Source organism: Dasypus novemcinctus, chromosome 2 (genome assembly GCF_030445035.2).
Source record: "Dasypus novemcinctus isolate mDasNov1 chromosome 2, mDasNov1.1.hap2, whole genome shotgun sequence".
In the NCBI taxonomy this organism is placed as follows: domain Eukaryota; kingdom Metazoa; phylum Chordata; class Mammalia; order Cingulata; family Dasypodidae; genus Dasypus; species Dasypus novemcinctus.
The window spans coordinates 9,098,669-9,118,259 of record NC_080674.1 but is presented as its reverse complement, the minus strand read 5'-3'; the positions used below and the strand labels follow the sequence as shown (position 1 = coordinate 9,118,259).

At 42.9% G+C, this 19,591-nt stretch overlaps 1 protein-coding gene across 2 annotated transcripts in view; it reads left to right on the top strand.

Annotated features, from left to right (window-relative positions):
- The window catches only part of SEMA5A (semaphorin 5A), a 539,903-nt gene that overhangs the window by 231,303 nt on the left and 289,009 nt on the right, over window positions 1-19,591 (top strand). For both annotated transcript variants that reach the window (XM_058306809.2, XM_058306819.1), the window contains one exon: window positions 6,463-6,508. In XM_058306809.2, the coding sequence (XP_058162792.1) occupies window positions 6,463-6,508 (46 nt within the window). The remainder of the gene's footprint in view (window positions 1-6,462; window positions 6,509-19,591) is intronic.

Below are 19,591 nucleotides of genomic sequence, written 5' to 3'. Positions count from 1 at the left end.
CTTTCTGTAACCTTTAACTTCAGAGGTCAGTGACCTCAAAGGTGATGGATCAAGCTGTCTGGGGAGATTTCATATCCCTCTTGCTGCTAGCTGGATTGGAATTTTCCCTACAACAAAAATGAACCTGGAGTTGTACTGGAACCCAGACTGTTTGAAGATAGGGCTTTGAGGATAGTGGGATCCACAGTTTGGCCAAATTCTTGTTTTTTTGGAAATAATTAAGGAATTTCACAAAATTTCACTAAAGTATTTTTTTTTAATACTTAGACAATTTTTTACTTATTTATATTTGCTTTTTTATTTTATTTTTGTATTATTTTGAAAGAAGATTTAGGTTACATGAATGTTATATCAGAAATACAGGGCATTTTCATATACCCTTTCTCCTTCCCCTCCCACAATTTACCCCATTAACAGTATCTTTCATTAGTGTGGTACATTCGTTACAGTTGATGAACACATATTGAAGCATTGTGCTAACTATGGTCAATAGTTTGCATTATAGTTTGCACTTTGCACTGCACTATCTCATAGGTTTTGACAAGATGTATAATGGGGGAAGCGGACTTTGGCCCAGTGGTTAGGGCATCCGTCTACCACATAGGAGGTCCGCGGTTCAAACCCCGGGCCTCCTTGACCCGTGTGGAGCTGGCCCATGCGCAGTGCTGATGCGCGCAAGGAGTGCCGTGCCACGCAGGGGTGTCCCCCGCGTAGGGGAGCCCCACACACAAGGAGTGCACCCCATAAGGAGAGCCGCCCAGCACGAAGGAAAGCGCAGCCTGCCCAGGAATGGAGCTGCACACACGGAGAGCTGACACAACAAGATGATGCAGCAAAAAGAAACAGAGATTCCCATGCCACTGACAACAACAGAAGCGGACAAAGAAGATGCAGCAAATAGACACAGAGAACAGACAACCAGGGCGGGGAGGCAGAGGGAGGGGAGGGGGGACTAAATAAATAAATCTTAAAAAAAAAAAAAAAGAATAAGATTTAAAAAAAAAGAGAGAGGGATGTGTGATGGCCTGTCTCTGTCATTGTAGTTTCATGCAGGATAATTCCAATGTCCCCAAAATGCCCCCATATTACACTTATTCTTCCTTCTCCCTCCCCATAGAACCTCTGGTGGCCACTGCCTTTATATCAGTGATAAAATTTCTTCCATTGCTAGAATAATAAATCTATTTTAGGCCATAGTTGTATACTTTTTAAGTAGTTGATTTTATCATTACAGTTTATCTAGTAGTTCATTTTATCTTTTACAATTTTCATACTTTTTAAGTAGGTGAAAATTGTAATAGATAAAATGAACACTGTAATATCTAATAGTAAAACTTGCTAGCATAGAAGTTTCCAGCAATACATTAAACTACCAGCTTGGGTTTTGCATAGATCACATTTATTCATTAAGCAAATATTTGAAAGCATTTGCTAAAATGTGCCACTAAAACAAACAAATAAAAACAGCTATAAAAACTGTAGCCAGCCAACCAACATGAATATAGAAATTAAGTGGGCATTGAAGCTATGTAAGATGGTAGATAATTTGTGATAACTCCACTGATATTTTATTCACAAGTAAATATCAAATATTAGTACCTAGTAAATACATTTATACAATAAAAATTATTTTAACTATTTTATATGTTACATTTTGAGTTTCATCCAAGATTATGATGAGATAAGGTACTCAATTGTGAAAAGTGGAAAAAGAAACACATTTGAAAAGAATATGTCAGGAATTAATTGAAATTTTTCATGAACAAATGTTTTTCATTAGATAACTATATATTCATCCGATTGTACTGAGTATTACACTTATCTAAACAGGGTCACGGTCTTTTAAGAATGTGTGTTCTTTGAACATACTAACAGATAGTCAAGTTTAGTGCTCTCAGTTCATAAAGAAGAAAACGGAACCTCTTAGAATAAGTACAGGCATGCAGTTTCAGGATAACTCACATGAAATCATGAAGGGGAACATCTAATCAGTCAGACCATTAGATCAATCCATTCTCTCAATGTGTTGACATCTGTCACAGCCGGATAACTGTTCCAGAAGTGAGGATCAATTGACTGGAATCAAAACCTGCCATTAACAGCGCTAAGGCTTGACCCTGCCTTAAAATGATCTGTAAATGTGCCCATGAATGAACAATGAATCTTGAAATAATTGTACTCTTAAGAACTATTAGTCTGTGTGCCAGCATATGAGCATAAGTTTGTGTGTGTGTGTGTGTATGAGTCTGTTTGGTGTAGGAAATTAGGAAGGGGGCATTGAATGACTAATTTTTGAGGGCCATGTGCAATGGGACAAGGGATTATCCCACCCCACAACTGTCCCTGAATCCTTATACTCTTGGACAGGTAACACTGAAACTCTGAATTTGTGTCCCCATCTACAAATTGGGGATTATACACTTATGACAAATTAGCTGTCATTATTGTATTCTATGTTTTGTTAAGATAAAGAAATTCGAGAGTGAATTGAAAACCCAGCCATTTGCCTTTTGTACCCTGGAAATACTGCTGAGCGGAAATTTCGCGTTCTCTTTGGTGCTTCTTCTCAGTTAGGTGTTGGGCAAGGTGAGGGAGGTGGAGGTGAGGTGTAGCACGGGTGCTGTGGAACTTTGCCTCGTGAGCATGCCCCTTGTCTCTGAACCCTTCCTTTCACCTAGGGATGCCTCTGCTTTATTGTCCAGTTGATCCCGATGAGATGGTTGGGAAGGAGCCATAGTTCTCAGCTTTTTGGGGAAACAGAGCGCAATGGTTGAAATCTGCTGGTAACGGCAGTGTTGGTCCTTTACAGACTGTTGGTACCTGAGGGGCAGAAAGAGAAGGTTCAGCAGTTAGATTTGATTGGGGAGATGGGGACTGACAGTGCAGCAGGGTGGCACAGAATGATTGCTATCCCTCCCCCAACCCTGTCTCCAAGTACCGAGGTGCCTCTGAGTTTTCTCTCCAGCTGCCGTGCTGCTCAGCTGTCCAGGGAGCCCTTCAGAGGGCGCCTATGTCGCCTTTGTACAATGGCGGGAGAGCCCGTCCAGCTCTTCCTCTGCGCTTGAGAGTCTCCTTTCCAGGGAGTTCACACAGTCAGAGCGAGTGAGTGTATATGGGCAGGGCGGGGAAGAAAGAGATCGAAAGAGGTGCGCCCACACCGCCTTGGAGTATCTCCAGGGTTCTCAGGTGATTCATAGACTGAAAATGTTTCTTTCATCTGAAATATTTACAGAAAGAGTCTTTCCTAGAACTGTGAGTTAGCAAAGACTGGTCTGACTGGGTCCCAGAACCAACGACGAGATAAAACAATGTTGTCTTCCCTTCTGAAAACCCAGTAACGCCACCACCATCCCTGCCATCAAGGGCCCTGAATACCTGAGCAAACAGGAGCAAGTGTGCCTGCTTGCACCTGTGACATGCCATTGCCGGGGGGCAGGAACACCCTAAAACTCCCTGGGCAGTGGAGGACAGGAGGTGAACCCCAATGCGTTGGAGAAATGTTCCTATTTTTATAGAATATCTAGAAGTAGCTACTATTTTTTTATTTTATTTTGTTTACGTCTCTCCCCTTCCCCCTTGCCCCTGCCCTGCCCCAGTTGTCTGTTGTCTGTGTCTATTTGCTGCGTCTTCTTTGTCTGCTTCTGTCGTTGTCAGCGGCACGGGAATCTGTGTCTCTTTTGTTGCTCCATCTTGTGGTGCCAGCTCCATGTGTGTGCAGCGCCATTCCTGGGCAGGCTGCACTTTCTTTCACTCTGGGCGGCTCTCCTTACGGGGCGCACTCCTTGCACGTGGGACTCCCCTACGTGGGGGACACCCCTGTGTGGCAGGGCACTCCCTGCGCGCATCAGCACTGCGCATGGGCCAGCTCTACATGGGTCAAGGAGGCCCGGGGTTTGAACCGCGGACCTCCCATGTGCTAGACGGACTCCCTAACCACTGGGCCAAGTCCGCTGTCCTATTTTTTTTTTTTTAAAGATTTATTTATTTCTCCCCCCTTTCACCCCCCCCCATTGTCTGCTCTCTGTGTCCATTCACTGTGTATTCTTCTATGTCTGCTTGCATTCTTGTCATGTGGCACCGGGAAACTGTGTCCCTTTTTTTGTTGCGTCATCTTGCTGCATCAGCTCTCTGTGTGTGCGGTGCCACTCCTGGTGGGCAGGCTGTGCTTTTTTCGCATGGGGTGGCTCTCCTTGAGGGGCGCACTCCTTGTGCATTGGGCTCCCCTACACTGGGGACACCCCTGCATGGCATGGCACTCCTTGTGTACGTCAGTACTGTGTGTGCGCCGGCTTTTCACCACATGGGTCAGGAGGTCCTGGGTTTGAACCCTGGACCCTCCATATGGTAGGTGGATGCTCTATCCATTGAACCACAACCACTTCCCTAGAAGTAGCTACATTAATCAAGCGTTGCCAATGGGTCAGACTTCAACCTAAGTGCCTTCTGTGGATTAACTCATTAAACCTCACAACAACCCAGGAAGGCCGGTATGATTATTAGCTCCATTTTCCAGGAGAGAAAACCAAGGCCAAGTGTGATGACACTCACCTTCCAAGGCTGCGTGCCGGAGAGCTCTGGCCTTGGCGTGAGGACTCGCAGGCACTAGGCACTGTTGCTCCCTCAGTAGAGGGGCAGTGACCGCTGGCCAACCGTGAGGACAGAAGTGCAGGGAGGGAGCTGCACTGTTCACTCATTGGAGCCCGCAGTGGGACCTGGTGCACTTGTGGGCCCTGGTCTGAAAGATGCCTCCACGAGCAGGTGAGGATTTCCACCTTCATTGGCGGAGGCACCCTGTGCTCTCGCTCTCCGTCGTCAGGTGGGAGCTTGGCAAACCTTCCAGCGCTGCCCGCCTCCAGCGGCCCCTACCTGGGCAGGTTGTCTCTGTTCCTCCACGCATGCCTGGATTTCACTTTCCTTCCCCTTGAGGACAACCTTTCCGTGGAAACCTTGCCTCTGCCTGGAACCAGATTAAATAAAAAGTCTTCTGCAATATTCACCTCTCATCAAAGGCATCTTTGGTCTGGTTGGCAATAAAGGGCTACGACTGGACTGGAGTCAAGAGAAGGGCTGTTTTCTTTTCTCCAGAGAGCTCTGGTGTGGGTGACAGTGCTTCCGGAAGCTTCTTGGCAGTAGTTTAGCGGCTCACAGGGGTGGTCAGAGAGAATGTGGTAAGGAGGCTATTATAGGGTTGGGGAGGCAATTTTCCCTGAGTCAGGAGGGCAGCGAGTCCACGGGGGGCTATCCTGTGGGTAAACTGAGTGGCCGGGGTGGGGCCCGGTGCTGGAGCTGCATCCTGTGGGCGACCCCGAGGCCTCCCCTCCTCCGGGCAGCACCGCTTTGCCCTGACCACTCCCGTCCACGAGGACTGGGTGTTGCTCGGGCCTCTCAAGGATATGCCCTCGCCCGGCGTGGTGGCCACTCCTCACACCTGGGAGAACGAGGCCCACCTCCACTGTGACCCCCTGTCAGCCTCGTGGCGGTGAAACTGCTCTACTTTGTTTCCCTAGTGTTGGGAAAAGGCTGTTTTCCTAGTGCCACAAAAGGAACCTTGGACCAGCCCATTCTGCCAGTGCCCCGAGCTTCCCTGAGACCCTCCCCAGAGCTGCCACTTCCTCCTTGCTCTTGTTTGTACCCTGGGCAGACTTTCTCCTCCTCCTCCTCCAGTGTCAGCTGCCTCACTTCTCACCTACATGGTGTCGATAAGGTCCTCATACTTTGAGCTGGAGGTCAAAGCATCATACAATGAGGAAGGTCCATTAGTTCTTTTCTAAAAGTATAACGTTAAGCTGTAAAGCCTAATGTAAATAATAATTATGTCCTTTTTCTTTCCTGTGCTCTGATCTTTATTATGTATTTCACTGCTCTTCCCCTCTGTTGTTGAAAATTGATAATTTCCTTTTCTACGATTTCCTGTCTCCCATTTGGGCACCAGAGCTGACTCTCTTTCAAACCCTTCATGAAATCAGTTTCCTTTAGCCAACACGTTCATGCTTCTAACCCTCTTGTGCATTTCTCCATCCATAGACAAAGTGGTATAATACTTAGACAGTATTTAATTCACAATCTCTACATTGCTGTTATTATAAAACAGGTTAATGTAGATGAACAGAAAGAATGACGACTCAGTTTATATTGTCTTAAGTTGAACTTGGTTTCAGAATTCTGTGCCTGTGTCCTTCTTCCTATTCCATATAGATCAAGAGAGCCCATTGATAACCTAGTGAAACTAAATCTCACACACACACTTTATTCCTAATCTGTCCCACTTCTCCCAATGTGCATCTGTTGACACACAGACTACCTCTTTGTACGGTGAGATCCAAGGAAAATTGTTCTACACAACCTTCTTAGCAGGAGCATGCTTTGGAAAGCAAATCTATTTTTTTCTTGTTCTTGTGATTTTTGTGAACTATGTTTTGACTCTATTAAAAATAAAACTGCTCTCTTTTTTGTATTTTGTAGAAACTACCTCTTCAGGTTACAGCTTGAAGATCTGTCTCTGATCCAGGTAGGTGCAGTTTATGTTATATTTTTGTCCAGCTCTCCTTTGGCATCCCAATGAACTCCCTGTTTGAGGAGATGGAGACAGATGTCCTGAAAGGTGCCCATCAGGCAGAGCAGGGCTTCATTTCCTCAACACTCAGGTGCAGGACTCTATCTCCTTCTTTAATTCCCAATTAGCCTTTTTTCCCCCAGCCAGCCGTCCCTCCTCATTTCATGGGCATCGTCCTGATTTACCCTTCATCAAGTGACAGACAATTCAAGGGAGAGTTTCTTTTTTTTTTTTTTTGGATGTGTCACTTGTCTTTATTTTATTTGGTCATTAAATTTTTGTTTGGGGGAAGAGACATGCATGGCAACTGCATGGCATATTCCACTTACTAGCTGCCCTCTCCACAAGTATGGCTGAAACATTTCTATAATTGTACAGAAGATGCAAGGAGTACATAGCTTCATTTATATCACAAAATCAAAGATTGGGTTATTTTTCTTTTAATGTTTACAAGCTATTTTCTCCATTTAAGGAGTGCTGCTTCAAGAACTATGTGGTATTACAGAAAAAGTTGGAGATTAGTTTGAGGACTATTTTTTTTTTTTTTTTACAGTAAAGCTTAATTAATTTTTAATTTATGATACTTCCAACTAGAGCTAAACAGAATACATCCTTTCTAAGAAGAGTTAGTATAAATGAGATAATTTAAAATACATTCGGAGTATATCTAAGCAGTGATTATGCTGCTTACAATGCAAAAGTTTCTTAATGCCCCGAAGCACCCCTTCCTCCCTGCCCCTCCCCCAGCTAGCTTGATGCATTTGGCCACTGTATTCTTGTAAAATCAACCCCTTTAAAATGCATCTTCGTTTTCCCTGTATCATTCAGAATGAAATAAATATGCATACATGGCTAAAAAACCACATGAGCAAAGAATAAATGATGGCAGGTGAAAATGCAATTCACCTGCTTCTGTTCTGCAGTTTTGTAGAAGGTACCTGAGACAGTGTCTTTGCAGGGAGGATTTGTTTTAGTGGCGGATCTGAATTACGAAGGCTCATTTGACCCTCCCCTCTTCTAGGCTGGCCCGGTGGGGTGTTTTAGAGAAATGGAGGATTAAGGCACAAACATCTTCCTTAAAAGGTTCTGAAATTTCCCCATGCGGCATGCCAGAGTCCTTGGGGTAGTTTGGAAAAAGTTCCTCACCCAATTTTAATATTGCCTTCATACACTAAAGGTTCAAGAATTTAATGAAGAGATGTTTATATTATTCTCTTTGTGATGCTATTATTTGTGAACAGTTAGAAAACTTCAGTTAGCATTTGACAGTTAACTATCAGGGTCTGAAAATAAGCCAATCCTTACAAAGAAAGCTAATATTAGTAAAAAGGAAAAGCTATGGTTTTGAAGACTGGTTCTGATTTGTGAACCAGCACCATGGTGATTTCCTGTAAATCATTCTTTCTCATCTGTAAATTGGTCAAAAGATGCTACCAACTACATATTATCTGAAAATTAAATAAATTAAGGTATGCAAAAGGATAAAATAGTGGTTTTTTTTGACAAATGCTTATGGTTTTTGTTTTGTAACATTAATAACAATATAACAATAATAATACAATTTATCACATTGGGCAATGAGTTGTCTTTCCATATGGATTCAATATATGACTGGTCTTTAAATTAGTTGATTGTTGGTAAAATTATGAATGTAGTAATAAGGAATCATAATGATCAGTAATTTACCCCAAATACCATTTTAAAGCTCTAATTTAAAATGATCTTTTATCAAAACTGTAGATTTTTTAGTATATAGGAACTGTATAGTATGCTTCTTGAATCTCAGTGTATGGTATATTATCTGGTATATAGTATGTGCTTAAAAAGTGGGATGAGTATGTATGTTAGCACACAGACATACTTATGTATTTACATATACTCATCCATTTATTTCCTAGCTCTGTTGACAGAAAGGGCCTGGAAACCATGTTGCCCTGGTAGCAATGATCACACTTAATAGACAAATGTTGGTTTCTAAATATCATACTTCACTAAAAGGAACCAGGGATTTCTGTATAAAATAAGAATCCATGAATGTATACTACTGTAAAAAAATAAATGAATAAATGAACTAATGAGTCAGAGGGACTGTGCTTCCTTGCTATTAAATGTTATTATATAGAAGGAAAGACTTAACTAGAAAATTGTCATTTGGCAAGCATCACACTCGTAATTGCTTCAGGTAAAAGCAATCAGTGGATGTTAAAATACATGGGTAAAGTTTGATGACAAGCAGCATATTTACTTAGTTTCAAAATATCTATATAGAAAATAGTTATTAATTACAATAGGAAAAAATTGCAATTAATAAGTAAATTGTAGCTTGTAAGTAAAGAGAACTGGCAAATATCAACTATAGCCCAGTAGCTGCAGGTAACCCCACCAGTAATGGGACAGATGTTCCCAGAAGCTTCCTGACTTGAATCTTGGAGAGGGACATATACCTTCCATACATTCCAGCCACACATTATCATGAGAGACCATCAGACAAACCAAAATTGAGGCTCATTCTACAAAACACCTGGATGCAACTCTTTAAAAACCACATGAAAGGCCAAAAAAAAAAATGAAGAGCATTTCATAAAAAGGAAGAACAAATAGACATGACATTCAAATGCAGTGCTTGATCCTGAATTGCATCTTAGAAAATAAATAAAAACTAAGGTCTGTAGATAAAATAGTGAAATGTACTGATGTTCCTTTCCTGATACTGTGTTTTTTTAGGATGCCCTTGCTCTTTGAAAAAACCAACTGCAATATTTTGGAGTGAAGGGTATAATTTCTGCAAACTTAGTCTCAAATGTGCATGTGTGTATATACAAGCTATACACACACATATGCAGAAAGAGAGAATGATAAAGCAAATGTCAGACAATATTAACTGGGTGTCTGATTGAAGGGTATATGAGAGTGCATTGTGCTACTCTTGCAACTTTTCTTGATGTTACTTCAGAATAAATGGATGCAGAATACTGGGAGATGTATTTGCAGTGAACATGTGTATGATAGAGGTGTAGGGGTGAGGAAGCTAATTGTACCTTTCCCCATATTGCTTCCCACTGTCATGACTGCCTTTGGTGGAAATCAAGTTTAGGTGGCTGGCACATCAGATATCCTCTTATTGAAGTGTGGCTGGCCACATCACCACCTGGAGAGAGCTTAGGTCTGATGATGTAGGATTAAGAGTAGAAGACAGTGGCTTTCTGAAGTGGCTCTGGAAACGGCGCTGATAACAGATGCCAAATACCACCCGACTGGTGCAAGGCGGTGCAGTGTGCCTTTTCAGGTACCATGGTCATGTGCGCTACTCCAGCTTCCACTGTTTACTTGGAGCGGAGAGAGAGAAAGCCGGCAGTTCTTCATGACTGGCTGTTGTCTCTCCTATGTCTTCAGGAAAAAGGGCTTGATTTCCGTGACTGTTTTATTTTAATTAAAATGACTATTTCCAAGTGTAACAACGGGACTAAGCACACAGCTTAGCAAACTTTTGTCTCGGTGTTGTAGGGAGTACTATCCAAAAGAAACACAATATGGACCATATAGGCAATTAAAAAGGGTAAAAAACAAGTGACATTATTTTTAATAATATATCATATATAACTTGATATATCAAAAATATTACCACTTCATCATATAATTGTTAAGATAAATTATGAAAATATTTTGCATTCCTTTTTTATTGTTTTCAAAATCCAGTGTATATTTTTCACTTTGGCATGTCTCGGGTTGGCCCAGCCTGTCCTCAATTGCCAAATGTGGCTAGTGGCCACACCTGGGACAGTCAAGTATTAAATGATGAGTAATAGAAGTATTAGTGACTTGTATGTCTTCAGTGATGTTTTAAAACGCTTGATTTCCACCTGGGATCACCTGGATTAATTAGGATATCTCAGGTTAATAATCTTCTTCCCTCTTTCTCTGAAAATCAAACATTAGTGCTCAAACATTTGGGAATATGAGGACACTGAGGCTGATTTGCACAAAAGGGGAGAGACACAGTAGAATGTGGCTCAGCAACAGCCTTTTGCAGTAGGTGAACCTTCATTTGACCTCTGTGTTCTGAACTCTAGTTTCCCTGGGGTCTCTAAGCTGGGTCCAGGCCCCCCACAGCTGGGCATGGGCAGCGATGCCAGGGGGCAGCAGAGCCTGGGTGGGATCAGGCCAGCATGTCAAGTGGGGTCCACTTCCGAGCGGCAACTTGCACTGTCCAAGCCCTTCCCTCACCATCTGGGGAGCCCCCCCCACCTTGCCTGGTATGTCTGTCTGCTTGTAGCTGCCACATGACAGCCTTCCCCAAGGTGAAGGGTTTGATCTCCCTGTCTTTTCTCTTAAACACTTTGACCCCTTTGCTCTCTGAATTTGGAGAGAGGCTGCTGGTCCTTGGAGCCCCACTGTGGGCATTGGCTCTTTGTAACCCTCCCTGAGCTCTACTGGGTAAACAGCCCTCAATGCGTTTCATGGCCCTGTATTCAGTCTCATCCAGCACTTATTACCTCCTATTGACATTCTCTCCATGTGTGTTTGTTTATTTTTTCCCCAAGATTTATATTTATTTGATTTATTTATTTCCCTCCCCTGCCGCCCACCTCCCCCCCTTGCTGTCTGCTCTCTGTGTTCATTTGTTGCATTCTCGTCTTCTTTTTTAGGAGGCACAGGGAACTGTACTTTGACCTCCCATATGGGAGGGAGGTACCCGATGGCTTGAGCCACCACCGTTCCCTGCTTGTGATGTCTCTCATTGTGTTTCCTCAGTGTGTCTCTTTGTTGCATCACCTTGTTGCGTCAGCTCGCTGCACTAGCCTATCACACCAGGTCACTGTCTTGCTTGTCTTCTTTTGGAGACACTGGGAACCACACCTGGGACCTCCCATGTGGTAAGCACGTGCCCAACTGCTTGACCCACATCTGCTTCCCTCCATGTGTTTTTGGAGAGTGTTTTATTTCTCTTTGTGTTCTCAGTATCATTACTAGATTAGATTTCTGTCCTCAGTATCAATATTAAATTATTAGATTAGAATACCTGGCATAGGGGACACTCAAAGTAAATTTCTGTTAACGTTTCAATACCTTGATATTTCGTAATAAATTCTCTCTTTTTATTTTTGCAACTTACCATCAGAGGAATATGGGTGAAACTTCATATTTTTGTCTCTTAAGTCCTGAGAAGGAAAGTAACAGTGATTAGAGACTAAAAAATTCTTGCTGAAAGAGGCATCCTAAGACACATGTGTATACACATCTCACCCCAGAGGAAAGTTCTAGAATACAGGGCGTTATTCCTTAGGCACCAGTCACTCTCCTTTCAATACTGTCCTGCTCTCTTCCTTTCTGCCAACGCCTCCTCCCGCCTCAACGTGGTTGTTGAATCAGTGATGTGAATGGAGATGTTGAACCATTCCTCCTTGCCTTCTACTCGTGATCCTCCCAGACTTCTCGAGGCCCTCCTGAGTCCCCCCAGCCACCCTGGAGGTCAAGGTGCACCTTTGCACAGGGCTGTCAGCAAAGCTTCTGGCCAAGGCAGGAGTGTGGTGGATGCTGCTTATTGTATGCTCTGCCTTTCCCATCCTCAGGCCAGGGTGCCCTGTGAAAGCACCTTGGTGACCCCACTTTATGCTGTTTAGGGAGACTAGGAGAAGAGGGCGTTCCAGCTCTCATTCCTGCCAGCACAGGGTGGGAGAGGAGTCACTGGTATTACACTGTCATGTGTGGTGGTTCACATTGGTAGGGCTGTGCTTAAAATTCAAGGACAGGAAACAGGATGGTTTTCCAGGCTGCTATAGCACATACCACACAATAAACTTAAATAATAAGCATTTTTTAGCTCATGATTTCAGAGACCAGAAGTCCAAAATCAGTGTGACAGCTTGGCTCTGCTTTCTCTCTGTAATGACACCCAGAGGCAAGGGAGAGCCCAGCAGATGCCTTGTCAAGTGATAGAGGAGTCCAGGATCGCCAGCAGCTGGACTTCAGGGGAAAAAGTATCTCCTGATGATGCCTTTGGCTTGGACATTTTCCTCAGCCTTGGAACTGTAGGCCTCCAAGGCGATAAATCTGATTGTAAGAGCCAAACCATTTCTGATATTATTACCTTGAAGCAGCCTAACAGACTAACACAGATTTTGGTACCAGGGAAGTGGGGTGTTGCTACTGCAAATAGAAAAATGTGGGAATGGTTTTATAAATGGGTGTGTTAGTCAGCCAAAGGGGTGCTGATGCAAAATACCAGAAATTGGTTGGCTTTTATAAAGGGTATTTATTTGTGGTAGGAGCTGACAGATACCAGGCCATAAAGCACATGTTACTTCCCTCACCAAAGACTATTTTTCATGTGTTGGAACAAGATGGCTGCCAGTGTCTATGAGGGTTCAGGCTTCCTGGGTTCCTCCCTTCCTCAGGCTTCTTTTTCCTGAGCTCAGAGTTTCTCTCTTCCTGGGGTTTGCTTCTGTTTCCTCTGTGAGCTTATTTCCTGGGGCTCCAGCTTAAGGCTTCAGCATCAAACTCCAACATCAAAAACCCTCAACTCTGTCCTTTGCCATGCCTTTTATCTGTGAGTCTCCACCCACCAAGGGGTGGGGACTCACCACCCTAATCATAATTCAATCATGCCCCGGTACAGGTCAGATTACAAGCATAATCCAATACCTATTTTTGGAATTCATAACTACATCAAACTGCTACACTCCACTCTCTGAATTCCAAAAATATATTATAATATTAAAAAAAAAAACCTTAAATCAGTAACAATGCAAGGTCTAAATCATATCATGATTCATTTAAAGAAATACAGTTTGTCTTGGGGCAAAGTCCTATTTGCTGTAGACCTCTGAAATTTACAAAACAATTTATCTTCTTCCAATACACAAATGGATAAACATAGGATAAACATAGGATAACCATTTTCATTACAATAAGGAGAAATTAGGAAGGGAAACATGAGTCCTGGGTCCTCTACAGATCAGTAAACTTGCAGGGCACCCTCCATTTGATTTTAGTCTGAGAGTCATTCTTAAGATGATGGTTTCTTCTCCTTGGGGTCAGATGGGGACCCACCCTTTCCACAGTCTTGCCCAATGGCCATTTTCTTGGTTCCACCCTCATCAAGCATTTGGGTATCAACCAAGCTTCAGACCTCTCCTAAGAGTGTTGTGGTGAGTGCCATACCTCACCTAGTCTTTGGGTTAGAGTACAGTGATGTGAAGACAACATTCCCCCTAACCTTTGGCATACAGGCTCAACCGTCTCAGAGCAATGAGTTGACCACCTGGCCTTCCCTAACCTTTGGGGGATAGGTCCACCCCTCTCAGATCTGTGGGGTACTGACCTTAACTGCCCTAATCCTTGGGGAATGTGCTCCTCTGGGGCAGCAAAACTCTCCCAGAACATTGGACAGGAACATCCACCCTCTTCAGCTGCTGGGGCAAACTCACCCTCTCTGTACACATGGGTGGGGTTCCTCTCTTGACCCAATGTGATGTCTTAATTCTAGATCTCAGCTTCCATGGTTTTCCTCTTAAAGCCGTTTCTCCTTCAATCTCTCCTTTTTATTCCAGGCTGATAGTGGTTTTGTTCATACAGCTCTCTCAAAAAGTCTGTTGGTTTAGCATGCAGGAAGCACGGGTCCAAGCCATCAGACAGTAAGACTCTACACAAGTCTTTTCTAGATAACTGCATCTTCGATCTTGATTTACCAGTTCCGAGTTTAGTTAAGTCCTCAAATGGGGCACTTTCATCTGGGAGCTTGATTTCCAAAGGCTTGGAATTTCCGGAATTGGTTTCTGTTTTCTTTTTGCCAAACAGTTCAGTCCTTAGCTTCTCTCTCTCGTCTAGCATTTTGCTATAAGCTGCAAGCAGAAGCCAAGCCGCAGTCTCTGGGCTTACTTTGGAAAGTTCTTCAGCTAAATGCCCAAGCTCGCCATTTTCAAATTTTGCTTTCCGTACAATACCAGGAGTTAATCTTGCTAAGTTCTCCACAACTTTAAAACACGGATCACCTTTCCTCCAATTTCCAATAATAGTTTCATCATTTACTTCTAAGGCATCATAAAAAGTCTTTTAGCATTCCATATTGCTATCAATGGTCTCTTCAAAGTATTCTAGGCCTTTTCCATCAAGCATCTCACAGTTCCTCCAAAAAATACCCCTTTACCCATTTATAAAACCATTCCAGCATTTTGGTAATTACAAAAGCACTTCCCCACTCCTCAGTTCCAAATTGTATTAGTCAGGGTTCTCTAGGGAAACGGAATCAACAAGGGATATCTGTCGATAGTAAGAGACTTATCAAAGTCTCTCATGCAGCTGTGGGGATGCACACAAGTCCAGGTTCCGCAGGCAGGCTTCAACCAGGAGCTCCATGAAAGTCCAATGAAGATTCTTGATGAGTTCTGGGAGATGATGGCTGTTCAAAGACTAGCTAGGAAGTTCTCTCTCAATGCTGAAATCACTTCCCCCTTTAAGGGATTCAACTGATTGGGTTAAGCATCACTCATTGCTGATGGCAATCTCCTTGATTGATATAATTATAACCAGCTGTCTATGGTTTACCACTGCAGTAAAGTCAATGGTGACTAAAGTCCATAAATGCCCTTGTATTACAATTAGCCCAGTACTTGCTTGACCAAACAACTGGGCACAATAACCTGGCCAAGTTGACACAACAGCCTAACCATCACAATGGAAAAATTGTGAAATGCTTGATAGAAAGGGCCTCAATTCCTTTGAAGAAACGGTTGGTAGAAATATGGACACTAAATGTACTTCCAGTAAGGACCAAGACGGATATAAATGTGTTGTTGCAAACTGGAAGAAAGGCAAGCCTTGTGTTAAAGTGACAAAGCACTTGGCAAAATTGTTTTCTGATGGCAGATGGAAGGTAGAATATGAAAGTGGTGAGCTTGGTCATTTAGGTGAGATTTCCAAACTGAATGCAGAAAAAGCACCCTGGCTTCTCCTTGCAACTTATAGTAAAACTTCTTGCAACTTATAGTAAAATACGAGAGGAAAGGGATAAGCTGAGAACTGAACTGAGCACAAAGAAACCAGAAATTGATGGTTTGGAAAATTCTGAGCTTCCAGACAATGAGTCCCCAGAAAATAGGGCCCCATATGGGGGTTTAACTGAACATGCAACCAGTCAGCCATTTCAGCACAAGTCAAGATCGGAAATGCAGTTATCTGGGAAGGATCTGTGGCACAACTTATTGTCTGAAAAATGATATATATATATTTTTTGTGAGATCTGTATGAACAGAAACACTGCCAGCCTGGACTAAAAGGGACAGAAAAGGAAAAGATTCAGGGAAAAATGGCTTTAAAGGTAGAACCATGGAAGCTGAGGTCTGGACCAAAGACGTTTTCTTGGGCCAAGGGAACAAGCCCACTTAGAAAGGGTGAGTTTGCCCTGATGCTTGAAGAGGACGAGCCTTCCTCCCCATTGTTCAGTAGGCTGCCCCAGTCTTCAGAGGATGGAGCACATTTCCCGGGCCACCACCCCACTGGTCCAAGGGGGTCGAGCCGGTGCACTGGAGATTTCAAAGAGAAAACCCTTAGTTTTCTTAGAGGGAGCCTATATTCTAGCCATCACCCCAGGGTTCTCAGAGGGTGGAGCCTTGAGTTCAGCTACCATCCAGATGCTTGACGAAGGTGGAAATGGAAGTATGGCTGCTGCACAGGCATGTGCAAGGGGTGGGGCTGCTGCTGCACCAGACCCAGCATAAAATAGCATTCTGCGGGTGACTCTCAGGCCTTGAAATCAAATGGAGTATGTCTTGCAGGGTTTTGGGATTGCTTGGGGCCCATGGCCCCTGTTTTCTTTCCACTTCCTCCGGTATGGCTATGGGAACATGAATCCTGTGGCTGCCCCTCCTTTTTAAATTGGAAGCAGATAACTTGTTCTAAGTCTCACAGGTCCACAACCTGAGGGGAATTGTGCCCCAGGATAGATCACAGCTATAACTGATTTTAATGAAACTTTTCACATAACATTGTTACTGAAATGATTTAAGCCTTTGTTGAATATTGTGACAGAATGAACACATTGCATATGGAAAGAACATGTCTTTTGAGATTCAGAGGGAAGAGTGTGGTGGTTTGAGACTGGATGTACCCAGAAAATCATGTTCTTAAACCCCATTCCTGTGGGTGTGAACCTGTTGTGGGTGGGACCTTTTGAGTAGGTTACTTCAGTTAAGAGCTTTTTGAAAGGTGTGGCCTGGGGTGGATCTTAATCCTCCTACTGGAGTCCTATATAAGAGATTGAAATTCAGATGAAGAGAGAGAAAGCTGGAAACAAGATGAAGCCACGGAACCTGGAGAGAGGGGAGAGCCCAGCAGTTGCCACCACGTGGCTTGCCATGTAAGGGAGTAGCCCAGCATAGATGGCAGTGGTCTTTAGGTGACAGCATTGCCTGATGGTGCCTGGATGTGCAAACTTCTCTCACCCTCGTAACTGTAAGCTTGCAATCCAATGAAACCCCATGTAGAGGCCAACCCATTTCTGGCATATTGCATGTTTACAACTTAGACTAAAATACTCCCCAAAGTCTGTAGCATTCTGGTGCTGCTTGCCACAATCCTTGGTGTCCCTTGGCCATCTCTGTCTCCTTGTGTCTGCTCTTCTGGTTCCTGCCTACTCCTGGGTTCTCCCTGTGGCTCTCTCTAACCTCTGCCTTCAAGTTTCTTCTCCATATAGACCACCAGTAAAATGGAGAAAGACCCTCCCTCATTCACTGGGACACACTAGGACTAATGAGTTCACACTCACAGTAATGTAGATTCAGATGAAGACCAAGCCTTTCTTTGGGGTACATGATTCAACCTGCCACAGTGGGCTTCTGTGGCTTGGCTTCAGAACAAGAAAATTCACCACGAGATCAAAACGCCTAAAAACCTTGATGCTGGGAGCAATCTGGAAATGGAATTAAGAGAATCCCATTTCCCCATGTCCCTTATTGCTTTGCCCAGGAAAAGCTTGTCTCCCTCGTGAGCTCGATACACCACTAGTAAAGGTTCTCAAGTGTGAAAGGTTTAAGCAGGTTTAGGGATGGAATTACTCTGTTTCCCTGAGCGTTCATTATTTGTTCGAGGTAACTTTCTTGACATCACTGCATGAATATGCACATGTAAACATGCTATAAAGTAAAATTTTTGTATTTAGAATACTTGTTATGACTATCAAGTAGGGATCCATTAACATTTTAAAATGAAAGACCGAGAGTTGCCTCTAATTTAAGAGAATAAAACCTGTTTTTCATAAGGGACTGGAAAATCAAATATTAATGCGCTATTATTTATAAGGCATCTTTCCATTCAGATAGTGTGATAAATTTCCTGGAAGATCTCTGTGTGCTGAAATTTAGCCTTTGTGTATTGAAAACCAATCATTTTCTGGGATACTGAGAGAAGACATTGCAGTTTACAAGTAGGCCTCTCAACCAGTCATGTCATAATAACAGATTCAAATCTTCACCATCGCTTTTCTTCTCGCTTTGATCACTGTGGTTATTGTACAAGAACAAAGCTTTTTGAAAAAAAAAATGCAGCTGGCCTCAAGACTAATTGGCAGCTTTTTGCCCATCTGGGAGGGAACAGAGGATGGGCCACGGTAGGAGCTGGCTGAGCAGCATCCGAAGAACACGAGAGGGCTGCAGCTCATTTAACCTCAGGATCTTTCAATGTTCTTTTGGGAAATAGCTCAAAATCCATTTTTATATTGTTTTGTTACTGAGGGAAAGGAACTCACAGCCCTTTTCTCACTCGCTGCTGCTGGAAGAAGCAGAAAAATCGAAATCCGTCTTCCAATTTGCCACCTGCCTCTCTCTGATTTCCAAATTGAAAACGGTTAGATATCTCTGGTAACATGATCGGTTTTGGTAGAGAATTATCTTGAAGGTTAAGGTAGATTTTAATTCCTTTTTTTCTGTAGAGCAGGGATTGGGAGAGTGAGTTTCAACTTGAGTCAATTTATAGACTAGTGATTCTAAACTGGGGACGGTTTTACCCCCTGGGGACATTTGGTGATGTCTGGGGACAGTTTTGTTGTCACAGCTGGGGCAGGGACTGCTGCTACTGGACTCCTCGTGTAGAAACAAGGGATGCTGACAGGTACCCTACAGGGCACGGGACAGCTCCTTCCCACTCAACAAAGAATTACCCTGCCCCAAATGTCAGTAGAGTTGAGGCTGAGAAACCCCGAGGGAGATGATTGCTACCTCAGTTTCCTCATGTTTTGGGGAAGTCATTTTCCTAGTCAGTAATGTTAGGATTACTTGGTTGAATCTATAAAAGCCTAGATGAGCTTGAGGAATTTTTCTATTTAGATTTTTTCGTATATTTAACCCAGCCCATGTCTGAATCCTTTGTGGCCATTACTAAAGAAGCTGCTAGGGTTCTTGAGTTAAAATTTCTTCCTTTTATTCACATCAAATTAAATTTAAAAATAAATTGAGCCGATTTATAATACCCTCTCTAATGGCTCGTAACAATATGCTATAACTACCCTCAATTGGGATGCTCCTATGTAATTTACATAAGGATGTATTAATAATTTAGGATAACTATTTAAATGAGATATTCACATTGATTAATTTTTAAAAGTTATATTTTATGCTTATATTGGGCAAGGAGAGACAGGTCTCCCTCTCAGTCCTCAAAAATCATGATTCCAAACTTTTTTTTCTTTTTTGCCTTTCTTAAAGTGTTCTTAAAATCATAGTGTTTTAGAAGTGGAAGGAATCTTAGAGATTATTTTCATTAAAATCCTTCAGGGGTCAGCAAATGAAGGAGTAACAAAGAGTTAAGCTTTAATTTTCATGCAGCCAAACCCTTTTCTTTTGTGTGTTGTCATTCTGTGACCATTGATAATAAAGTCGAATTGGAATACGTTCCTTTACGTTTTGTGTATGACTGCTACATCTGTGGCACTGGCCAATTGCAAAGGAGACTTTGTTTTGCAAAGCCTAAACTATTAACTATCCAACGCTTTAAGAAAAAGTTCGTCACCTGTTACGGCTCCAAGTACTTTGTGACTTCTTAATATTT